Below are 12,517 nucleotides of genomic sequence, written 5' to 3' on the forward strand. Positions count from 1 at the left end.
AGGAGGGAGAGTGGGAGGGAGGAAGGGAGAAGGAGGGGGGAGAGAGATGGGGAGAGGGATAGAGGGGTAGGGAGAGAGGGAGGGGGATAGGGAGGGAGAGAGATGGGGCGGGAGAGAGGGGTAGGGAGAGAGGGAGGGGGATAGGGAGGGAGAGAGATGGGGCGGGAGAGAGGGGTAGGGAGAGAGGGATGGGGATGGAGAGGGAGAGAGATGGGGCGGGAGAGAGGGGTAGGGAGGAGGGGACAGGGGGAGGTGAGGAAGAGGGAGAGAAATACATACTGAGATGTTGCACAGTAATTCATTAAGTAAAGCATGTAAGTCTGAGGAACACCGTATTGTATAAAATCTGATTGTTTTCCTTTACAATATCGCCGCATTAATCATTTTCAAAGACATCAGACCATTACTGGAGCTACCAATTACGACATTTGTCACGCATGGCGTTTACGCACGTTCGTCGCCACGGCAGCAGCATCATTTTGATTTGTGAGGGAATACATAAAACATCTAGGACGTGGCGTTTATAAGGGTTTCACATTTTCCACTGGGCCTAAGAGTTTGAGTAACGATGAGCGTGCATATTCTCTCTCCCCAGAAGGAGAAGAGACTTGCAATAGCTAAGAAGAGGAGAGGAGCCACGCATAGTCAGGACAACATAAATTAAATCCACTTTGGCCCCTTATCGCGGAGTTGGAGGTTTGTGAGTGAGTGAGAGTGAGAGAGTGAGAGAGAGAGAGAGAGAGAGAGAGAGAGAGAGAGAGAGAGAGAGAGAGAGAGAGAGAGAGAGTGAGCGAGTGAGAGAGAAGACAAAATAAATAACAGACTAAAACAAAGGCAGAGCCATGTCTGTTTTGGACTGATGCATTTCCTTGGCCTTGCAGACATAGCCATCTTTCATGAAGTGCTTTGTAGTGGGTAGATATTAAGATATTAAGATATGCTGCGCCAGTTTCCCGGACAAAGATTATGTCGAATCCTAAATCATTATCAGAATTATCCATTAAAAATATTTTTTAGTCCTGGACTAGACTTAATCTGTGTCCAGGGAACAAACAGGCACATTAGGTTCTAGACTTCTGTAACTTAATCCTCCCTTTCTCTCAGGCTCTCTCTTCTGCTCTAACTCAAGATGAACAGGTGAGGGTCCGGCCCAGGCATCCCTGACAGAGACCAGCACGCCATGTCTGACGAATACTTCAACCAATTATCAACATTTCCCCCCGCCCCGCCAGCCAAATACAATTTACTGTGTTTACACTGAAGCTCCTTGTGGAATGTGAGAAGTATAAATACATAAATGACGTTAAGAAAATATCCCCTCACCACACGCATTATACATGTGATGTGGAGCGTGTGGGCTGGTGCTGAAAAATGACAAACAGAGCCGAGCGGAAATCGGTATTTTTGGTATTTTTTTTTTTACACCTTTATTTAACTAGGCAAGTGAGTTAAGAACACTTTCTTATTTTCAGGGGCAGAACGACATATTTTTACCTTGTCAGCTCAGGGATTCAATCTTGCAACCTTACAGTTAACTAGTCCAATGCTCTAACCACCTGCCTCTCATTGCACTCCACAAGGAGCCTGCCTGTTAAGCCAATGCAGTAAGCCAAGGTAAGTTGCTAGCTGGCATTAAACTTATCTTATAAAAAACAATCAATCAATTAATCAATCATAATCACTAGTTAACTACACATGGTTGATGATATTACTAGTTTATCTAGCGTGTCCTGCGTTGCATATAATCGATGCAGTGCGCATTCGCGGAAAAAGGACTACCGTTGCTCCAACGTGTACCTAACCATAAACATCAATGCCTTTCTTAAAATCAATACACAGAAGTATATATTTTTTAAACCATCATATTTAGCTAAAAGAAATCCAGGTTAGCAGGCAATATTAACCAGGTGAAACTGTCCCTTCTCTTGCGTTCATTGCACGCAGAGTCAGGGTATATGCGATAATAATAAACGTTTTGTTTTCGAAATGATAGTTTCCGGAATCAACCATATTAATGACCTAAGGCTCGTATTTCTGTGTTATTATGTTATAATTAAATCTATGATTTGATATTTGATAGAGCAGTCTGACTGAGCGATGGTAGGTAGCAGCAGGCTCGTAAGATTTCATTCAAACAGCACTTTCGTGCGTTTGCCAGCAGCTCTTCACAGCATTGAGCTGTTTATGACTTCAAGCCTATCAACTCCCGAGATTAGGCTGGTGTAACCGATATGAAATGGCTAGCTAGTTAGCGGGGTGCGCGCTAATAGCATTTCAAACGTCACTCGCTCTGAGACTTGAAGTAGTTGTTCCCCTTGCTCTGTATGGGTAACGCTGCTCCCAGACAGTGTATCCTATACATCACTAGAGCTCTGTCTCTGACCACTCTCTCCCAGACAGTGTATCCTATACATTACTAGAGCTCTGTCTCTGACCACTCTCTCCCAGACAGTGTATCCTATACATTACTAGAGCTCTGTCTCTGACCACTCTCTCCCAGACAGTGTATCCTATACATCACTAGAGCTCTGTCTCTGACCACTCTCTCCCAGACAGTGTATCCTATACATTACTAGAGCTCTGTCTCTGACCACTCTCTCCCAGACAGTGTATCCTATACATCACTAGAGCTCTGTCTCTGACCACTCTCTCCCAGACAGTGTATCCTATACATCACTAGAGCTCTGTCTCTGACCACTCACTCCCAGACAGTGTATCCTATACATTACTAGAGCTCTGTCTCTGACCACTCTCTCCCAGACAGTGTATCCTATACATCACTAGAGCTCTGTCTCTGACCACTCTCTCCCAGACAGTGTATCCTATACATCACTAGAGCTCTGTCTCTGACCACTCTCTCCCAGACAGTGTATCCTATACATCACTAGAGCTCTGTCTCTGACCACTCTCTCCCAGACAGTGTATCCTATACATCACTAGAGCTCTGTCTCTGACCACTCTCTCCCAGACAGTGTATCCTATACATCACTAGAGCTCTGTCTCTGACCACTCTCTCCCAGACAGTGTATCCTATACATCACTAGAGCTCTGTCTCTGACCACTCTCTCCCAGACGGTGTATCCTATACATCACTAGAGCTCTGTCTCTGACCACTCTCTCCCAGACAGTGTATCCTATACATCACTAGAGCTCTGTCTCTGACCACTCTCTCCCAGACAGTGTATCCTATACATCACTAGAGCTCTGTCTCTGACCACTCTCTCCCAGACAGTGTATCCTATACATTACTAGAGCTCTGTCTCTGACCACTCTCTCCCAGACAGTGTATCCTATACATCACTAGAGCTCTGTCTCTGACCACTCTCTCCCAGACAGTGTATCCTATACATCACTAGAGCTCTGTCTCTGACCACTCTCTCCCAGACAGTGTATCCTATACATCATTAGAGCTCTGTCTCTGACCACTCTCTCCCAGACAGTGTATCCTATACATCACTAGAGCTCTGTCTCTGACCACTCTCTCCCAGACAGTGTATCCTATACATCACTAGAGCTCTGTCTCTGACCACTCTCTCCCAGACAGTGTATCCTATACATCACTAGAGCTCTGTCTCTGACCACTCTCTCCCAGACAGTGTATCCTATACATCACTAGAGCTCTGTCTCTGACCACTCTCTCCCAGACAGTGTATCCTATACATCACTAATGCTCCGCTCCTCTGCTCGCCTCCTCATCAACAAGTCGTGAGTGATGAGAGGCGCCCATATTGTCCTGACATCCGCCCGCCGCGCATTCTCAATCACACATTATTACCGCATTCATATTCATTTATACTGACACAGATCCTTTCCCCGCTCAAATTAAACCAGAGAGAGAGAGTAAGAAAAACTGTGAGAGAGAGAAAGAGAGAGATGGCGAGAGAGAGGGATAGAGGAGAGGGGGAGAGGTTGATGATGAAATACCAGTCCAGGCCACAGCTCATTGCATTCCAATTTGCATGCAAATGGTTTAGCAGAGGAGAGAGCAGAGTGGAGGATTTATTTCAGGGGGTGAGAGGACGGGGGGGCTTTTGGTGGGCAGGAGCTGGGAAACAACAGCAAGCTACTGGCCAGGGAGACTGCCATCACAATGACTCCCAGAGACACACACACAGAGAGACAGAGAGAGACACACACACACACACACACACACGTTTGAGCACACACACCAACATACAAACACACACACACGTGGCATACCTATCAGGGGGTCTATTTCCACGGGCAGTTGGTACTGCTGGTCCTGCACGGAGGAGCCTTGATGACCTGAGAGAGAGAGAGAGAGGAGAGAGAGAGACAAAAAGAGAGGTGTGGGAGAAAGGAATGAGTGGGATGCAGAAAGAAGGATGTGTTTAATATCAGTGATTTGGCCCTGTGGAGTACTTTGGCTTCTGTTCCATATGGGAGATGCTAAAATGTAATTTTCCACACTCAGAGCCTATTGTCCCCCAGAGTGCTCTACCAAAGAGTCACATTTAGATGTAAAACTGTTTTCTGTGGCTCCAAATAGACTCTGATAATACATAGTGATACATAAACAAGTTCATAAGAGAATATTGTGAATCTGAACATCCTCTAATAATACAGATTTGTACCACAAACAAGTTCAAAATAACACTAATATCACAATTCAAGATCTAACCACAAACAATATCACATGGAATCCACTCATCAAAACAAAATGCTCCAAATTCAAGGAGATCTACAAATCTTCATTGTCTTTGAGTATCATAACGTCAGACATCATCCCATATCCCCTTCCCTGTTATTCCACAGCAGGGTTGATGTTGAATAAATAAACCATGAGGAGTGAGGTCTTGATGCATCGAAGAGGAAGGGAAACGCTGGCAGAGTGCACGTGTCACATTTGATCCTGCCTTTTAGGAGGAACCGCTCAACTGTCTCAGAAATCAACGTCCTGTCCTGGGAAGATGAACGAGACAAGCCCATTGGCTGCTCTCGTTGAGATACACAGATAAATACTGACTGAAGGTCTTTGGAAGAGATACTGTGTGTTGATGAACGTGGAGTCCTCAACTGTGTGCTCCAAAACTCTCTACTCTGTGTACTGGTCTTTGACGCGCTCCATGAAATCAGACTTATGATCAAAAAATGTACATCCTTGATATCTCATATCCTACATATGAGTTGAATTGGTTAAATGTACATTTCAAGCCGGTAGGGCGGCGTACAATTAGCCCAGCGTCATCCGAGTTAGGGGAGGGTTTGGCCGGGGTAGGCCGCCATTGTAAAACAAGAATTTGTTCTTAACTGACTTGCCTAATTTAAATAAAAGGTTACTTTTTTTTTATCGTGCTGACCTCTACAAGATAATCCTAATTTAGCCTCCACTTCCTACAATCCCCCTCTTACCGGCCAGGCCGTGCCACTTGTTGACTGCGAAGAGGCGGTTGGCGGTGACGGTGATGATGGCGGGCGCGGCGAGGCCCGGCTGGGTGTTGGCGGCCACGTGGGCCACAGGAGAGTTGCTGGGGAACTTCAACACCATGATGACATCCTGCTGCATCTGCTCCGTGAACATCAACGGGCTCTGCAGGAGGACATACTGGTGGTGATGGACAGATCAACAGACGGATGGACGGAAGGAGGGAGAGGAGGATGGATAGATCCACAGACGAAGAGCAGGAGCGAACGAGGGATGGAGCAGCGGAGGAGAAGAGGGGACAGCAGGAGCAGCAGCACGCAGAAAAGAAAGTGAACGCGAGAGAGAGCGAGAGAGAGGGGGGAAGGGAGGAGAGAGACAGAGAGAAAGTTAGCTGGGAAGCTAGCATGGAGTGGCAGCACTCAGAGGCCAAGCTACAGAAAGGGAAGGAGGCCAGCTGGAGAGAAGCTGAGGTACTAAAAACAGAGTACCATTATTCACATGACAACATCGATTAGAAGTCAGGGCAAGAAAAACAGACACTAGAAAACTATTTCTTAAAGACAAAGTTTGTGTCAATTACTAAGGAAGAACCAACAAGTCTCAGCATTGAAACGGAAGACAAACAAACAAACAGACAAAACGTAAGAGGAGAAAAATCCACAGGATTGGTATAGTGTGTGTGTGTGTGTGTGTGTGTGTGTGTGTGTGTGTGTGTGTGAAAAACTCCTCTGTGGAACTCCCCATGTTAACGGTGTTACAGTGCTCCCCCTTAACACTCTATTAAAAGTCTCTGTAATGCCCATACAGATTGATAGAGGACTCATCTTTGTATCTGCGTTACATTATGGCGTCTGTGATTGGTTATAGCCAACCATAGTGCTCTATCTATCTCTATGGTAATGCCTCATCAAATGTGGCACCATTAATAACCTGTTAGTGAGGGCTGCTGGGTACTGGAGTCCTCCTCAAGTCTGACATTCTACACCATCTGTAATGAATCAAGAGTCTCCTAGCAGTTACTTGGACTGAACCTCTAAATATAAGGACTAGTGTACATGCCAGACATTATTTATCTATCTTTTCACAATGAGAAAAGTCAACATTCTTCCTCAAAATTCTCAGACTTTGCTCAGTTCTCTTCAGGAAATGTTCTTTAACATGACAATGGTCAGAAGTGAACTTAATACTTTTATCATTGGTAACAATCAGTCGCCACATAAACGGTCAAATAAAAATCCCATTTTGTATTTATCTTCATATAAGAACTGACATTTGTTCCTGCCAAGCTTCGTCAAGACACTCACTTTAAACCATGTGAGTTCACTTCTACTGATAAGAGTTGTTTTTACTGGCCAGGCTCACACACATTATTCATCCTGTGTCCCAAATGGCACCCTATTCCCTCTACATAGTGCACTCCTTCTGATCAGGGTTCTGGTCAATAAAAGTGCACTCCACATGAAATAGGGTGCCATTTGTTCAGACTGAGGAGTCATTTGCAGGATGATTGTAGTGAGCTGGGGAACATACTATACATGCTTAATGTCAGAGGCACACTGAGTTAAATCTCTGTTGTTTTAACAGGCTACTAGAATACTCTGACGTCATTACTGAACACCAACATGGGGACATGTCAGGACCAGAGTCTGACACCACACTACACTCAGACAGGGGGACGTGCCAGGGCCAGAGTCTGACACCACACTACACTCAGACAGGGGGACGTGCCAGGGCCAGAGTCTGACACCACACTACACTCAGACAGGGGGACATGTCAGGACCAGAGTCTGACACCACACTACACTCAGACAGGGGGACATGTCAGGACCAGAGTCTGACACCACACTACACTCAGACAGGGGGACATGTCAGGACCAGAGTCTGACACCACACTACACTCAGACAGGGGGACATGTCAGGACCAGAGTCTGAAACTAGACTCAGACAGGGGGGCATGTCAGGACCAGAGTCTGACACCATACTACACTCAGACAGGGGGACATGTCAGGACCAGAGTCTGACACCACACTACACTCAGACAGGGGGACATGTCAGGACCAGAGTCTGACACCACACTACACTCAGACAGGGGGACATGTCAGGACCAGAGTCTGACACTACACTCAGACAGGGGGACATGTCAGGACTGGAGTCTGACACCACACTACACTCAGACAGGGGGACATGTCAGGACCAGAGTCTGACACCACACTACACTCAGACAGGGGGACATGTCAGGACCAGAGCCTGACACCACACTACACTCAGACAGGGGGACATGTCAGGACCAGAGTCTGACACCACACTACACTCAGACAGGGGGACATGTCAGGACTGGAGTCTGACACCACACTACACTCAGACAGGGGGACATGTCAGGACTGGAGTCTGACACCACACTACACTCAGACAGGGGGACATGTCAGGACTGGAGTCTGACACCACACTACACTCAGACAGGGGGACATGTCAGGACTGGAGTCTGACACCACACTACACTCAGACAGGGGGAGGGATGGAAAACAAAGGTGGAGAAGGACACAGCAAAGAGAGGTGTAAAGAGATTAATGGGGGTGAGTCAAAGAGAGAGAGAAAGAGGGAGAGAGAGAAAGAGAGAGAGAAAGAGAGGGAGAGAGAGGAAGAGGGAGTGAGAGCGCAAGGGAAGAGAGAAAGAGAGAGGGAGAGAAATTGCGAGTGCAAGTTAAAGAAAGGAGAGGGAGAAGGAAAGAAGTCCCTCATCTGCTGCTGGTGTGAATGGAAAGAGGAAGGCACTGAACATCAGTCTGTCTAGGACACGTCAAACCTGTCCAAATACACCAGGCCCACCTACCACCACCGGAGAGGCCAAACAATTACATACAAGACACCTTTAACCACCTGAAAGGATGGACTCATATGACCTCCTGCTCCAGTACTGGGGTCGAGTTTCCAATGGATTTCCGTACGTACGTGTGTCTCACCACAGGGAATTGAGGCCCTGCTCAACCACCTAGCGTTTTTTTGTCTAGGAAAGTGTCTCCCCATTTCTCCCCTCGTTACTCTACTGCTCCCTTCTCATCTCAGCAGCTCTTACTGTACCTCACTGTACTGCACGGCACCCTACTATACTGCGCCCTACTGTACTGCACCCTACTGTACTGCACCCTACTGCACTGCACCGTACCCTACTATACCCTACTGTACTTCACCGTACCCTACTCCACTGTACCCTACTGTACTGTACCCTACTGTACTGCCCTGCACTCCACTGTACTGCACTCCACTGTACTGCACTCCACTGTACTGCACTCCACTGTACTGCACTGCACCCTACTGTACTGCACCCGACTGTACTGCACCCTACTGTACTGCACTGCACCCTACTGCACTGCACTGCACCCTACTGCACTGCACTGCACCCTACTGCACTGCACCCTACTGCACTGCACCCTACTGCACTGCACCCTACTGCACTGCACCCTATTGCACTGCACCCTATTGTACTGCACTGCACTGCACCCTACTGTACCGCACTGCACCCTACTGTACCGCACTGCACCCTACTGTACCGCACCCTACTGTACTGCACTGCACCCTACTGTACTGCACTGCACCCTACTGTACTGTATTGCAATGCACCCTACTGTATTGTACTGCACCCTACTGCACTGCACCTTACTGTACTGCACTGCACCTGCACCCTGCTGCACTGCACCCTACTGTACTGCACCCTACTGTACTGCACCCTACTGCACCTTACTGTACTGCAACCTACTGCACTGCACCTGCACCCTACTGTACTGCACTGTACTGCACCGCACAGAACTGCACTGTACCACGCTGAACTGCACCCTACTGTACTGCACCCTACTGCACTGTGCTGTACTGCACCCTACTGTACTGCACCCTACTGTACACACAGCACCCTACTGTACTGTACTGCACTGAACCCTACCACACTGCACCCTCCTGCACCCTACTGTACTGTACCCTCCTGCACCCTACTGTACTGTACCCTCCTGCACCCTACTGTACTGTACCCTCCTGCACCCTACTGTACTGCACCCTCCTGCACCCTACTGTACTGCACCCTCCTGCACCCTACTGTACTGCACCCTCCTGCACCCTACTGTACTGTACCCTCCTGCACCCTACTGTACTGTACCCTCCTGCACCCTACTGTACTGTACCCTCCTCCACCCTACTGTACTGCACCCTCCTGCACCCTACTGTACTGTACCCTCCTGCACCCTACTGTACTGTACCCTCCTGCACCCTACTGTACTGCACCCTCCTGCACCCTACTGTACTGTACCCTCCTGCACCCTACTGTACTGTACCCTCCTGCACCCTACTGTACTGCACCCTCCTGCACCCTACTGTACTGTACCCTCCTGCACCCTACTGTACTGTACCCTCCTGCACCCTACTGTACTGTACCCTCCTGCACCCTACTGTACTGTACCCTCCTGCACCCTACTGTACTGCATCCTCCTGCACCCTACTGTACTGCACCCCACTGTAAGAGTGGAAGAGTTAATACTGTTACTAATAGTAAACTGTACGCCAGGCCAGGATAGTCAACTTCTGATTTCATTAAGACATTAGAAGGGGAGGAAACAGAATCAACAGAACATCTTTTCAGGTACTGTCCATCGGTGGCTCGCTTTGAGTCAGGACCCTCGTAAGACATCACAGTGAGGGATGTTTTGCAAAAGGAAATGATAAAATGCCATTATACTGGAAAAGATGGGTAAATCTTTAAATTGGAGTTAAGATCCAAATTAATGGAGGATTGGCCGCTGTGTGTGAAAGTCCAGCACTTGCAGAGAGAGGAAATTAGGAATATATACAAGTTATTTCTATAGTCATGTGAGAGAAAATAGAAATAGAAGTACTGTTTTCCGTTAAATTTACTCTAATCAGGGAGGGATGGTAGGGGGAAAATATAAAGAAATAAAAAATTGAAATTAAGGGGATTAGAAATTATGCAAACAATTCATTTGATAGATTGTGGGTTCTATCGGCAAATATTAAATCTGATCTACCTTCAAAAAGAGCAAACCTCACCCACCTGGCACTCCAGGCAGGCAAACGCTAACAGTGTTTGAAAGAAACCAAGTAGTATTTGCACCCAGGTCTGGGGGAAACCCTAGACTCCCAACCTGTGGATGAATGTAGCATTATTTGGATATGTGGTGAGGAGGTAATGGGGTGTTTGGTAAACATGGGTGGCATATGGACAGCGCTATGTGCGTGTGTGTTTGTGTATATGTGTGTGTTTGTGTATATGTGTGTGTTTGTGTATACAGTACATGTGTTTGTGTGTGTGTTTGTGTATATGTGTGTGTTTGTGTATATGTGTGTGTTTGTGTGTGTGTTTGTGTATATGTGTGTGTGTTTGTGTATATGTGTGTGTGTTTGTGTATGTGTGTGTGTGTGTTTGTGTATATGTGTGTGTGTGTTTGTGTATATGTGTGTGTGTGTGTGTGTGTGTATATGTGTGTGTGAGTTTGTGTATATGTGTGTGTGTGTGTGTGTGTGTGTGTGTGTATATGTGTGTATGTGTGTGTTTGTGTATATGTGTGTGTTTGTGTATATGTGTGTGTTTGTGTATATGTGTGTGTTTGTGTATATGTGTGTATGTGTGTTTGTGTGTTATTGTGTATATGTGTGTGTTTGTGTATATGTGTGTATGTGTGTGTGTGTTTGTGTGTGTTTGTGTATATGTGTGTGTTTGTGTATATGTGTGTGTTTGTGTATATGTGTGTGTTTGTGTATATGTGTGTGTTTGTGTATATATGTGTGTGTGTGTATATGTGTGTGTGTGTGTGTTTGTGTATATGTGTGTGTGTGTGTTTGTGTATATGTGTGTGTTTGTGTATATGTGTGTGTTTGTGTATGTGTGTGTTTGTGTATATGTGTGTGCTTGTGTATATGTGTGTGTGCCAATGGTCTCCAGCTGTCAGCGCCACAGGGCCCCCACTAATGGGGGCTCTGGGGGGCTCAAGTCGGCACGTCATCCACAGCCCCCCCCCGCCTCACCCCCTCTTCCTGCCCCTTAAAAGCCTGTCACCTATGGGCCATTGTTCCCAGCCGGTCCTCCTCCCTCTGGTTCTCCCCTGGTCCCCTCGTCTGTCTGTCTGTCTGTCTGTCTGAAGGTGTAGAGTGGGAGTTTGGCTCAGGACCATGTTTCCACAGTGCTAATCCATTCACCCTCATCCGCCCCCCTACACCCAAAATCACACCTCACCCCTACACCCAAAATCACACCTCACCCCTCACGAGGACGAGAGGAGATGGGTTCAAAATCAGAGCTTACGTTTCCTAGGGTTAGGATGGAGGGATGATAGGGGGGATGGTAGGGGGAGAGGAAAGACTATAGATGGGCTAGTATGAGTCAAAGCAGAGACAGTCATTTAACATGCTAGCAGTCAGAGACAGTCATTTAACATGCTAGCAGTCACAGAGAGTCATTTAACATGCTAGCAGTCAGAGACAGTCATTTAACGTGCTAGCAGTCAGAGAGAGTCATTTAACGTGCTAGCAGTCAGAGAGAGTCATTTAACGTGCTAGCAGTCAGAGACAGTCATTTAACGTGCTAGCAGTCACAGAGAGTCATTTAACATGCTAGCAGTCAGAGACAGTCATTTAACATGCTAGCAGTCAGAGAGAGTCATTTAACATGCTAGCAGTCAGAGACAGTCATTTAACATGCTAGCAGTCAGAGACAGTCATTTAACATGCTAGCAGTCAGAGACAGTCATTTAACATGCTAGCAGTCGGAGACAGTCATTTAACATGCTAGCAGTCAGAGACAGTCAAGGCTATTCCATTGTGTCTCTGGTTCTATCTACACTACTGAGGAGATGGGTCGGCATTGGGCACGGCAAAGGGCACGGCAATGGGCACGGCAATGGGCACTGTATTGGGCACGGTATTGGGCACGGTATGGTGGTCAGCCTGTGTGTGCGAGACTCACCACCTGCATGGCGGAGCTCCTTGGTGGGTGTGGCTCGATGAGCAGCTGACATGGGGTCTGTCCAAAACTCCTGATCTGTGCCTCCACAGCCTGGTGAGAGGGAGAGAGAGAGAGAGAAAGCAGTAGAGAGGAGTAGAGAGAGAGAGCGAGAGAGAGAGAGAGAGAGAGAG

At 47.2% G+C, this 12,517-nt stretch overlaps 1 protein-coding gene across 4 annotated transcripts in view; it reads right to left on the reverse strand.

Moving 5' to 3' along the window:
* LOC135507579 (lipopolysaccharide-responsive and beige-like anchor protein) overlaps positions 1 to 12,517 on the reverse strand; it is a 334,560-nt gene that overhangs the window by 40,607 nt on the left and 281,436 nt on the right. For all 4 annotated transcript variants that reach the window (XM_064927105.1, XM_064927106.1, XM_064927107.1 and 1 more), the window contains 3 exons: positions 12,348 to 12,437; positions 5,374 to 5,551; positions 4,201 to 4,266 (listed from right to left, as the gene is read on the reverse strand). In XM_064927105.1, the coding sequence (XP_064783177.1) occupies positions 4,201 to 4,266; positions 5,374 to 5,551; positions 12,348 to 12,437 (334 nt within the window). The remainder of the gene's footprint in view (positions 1 to 4,200; positions 4,267 to 5,373; positions 5,552 to 12,347; positions 12,438 to 12,517) is intronic.

The sequence above is a fragment of the Oncorhynchus masou genome, chromosome 21, assembly GCF_036934945.1.
Source record: "Oncorhynchus masou masou isolate Uvic2021 chromosome 21, UVic_Omas_1.1, whole genome shotgun sequence".
NCBI classification, from domain to species: Eukaryota; Metazoa; Chordata; class Actinopteri; order Salmoniformes; family Salmonidae; genus Oncorhynchus; species Oncorhynchus masou.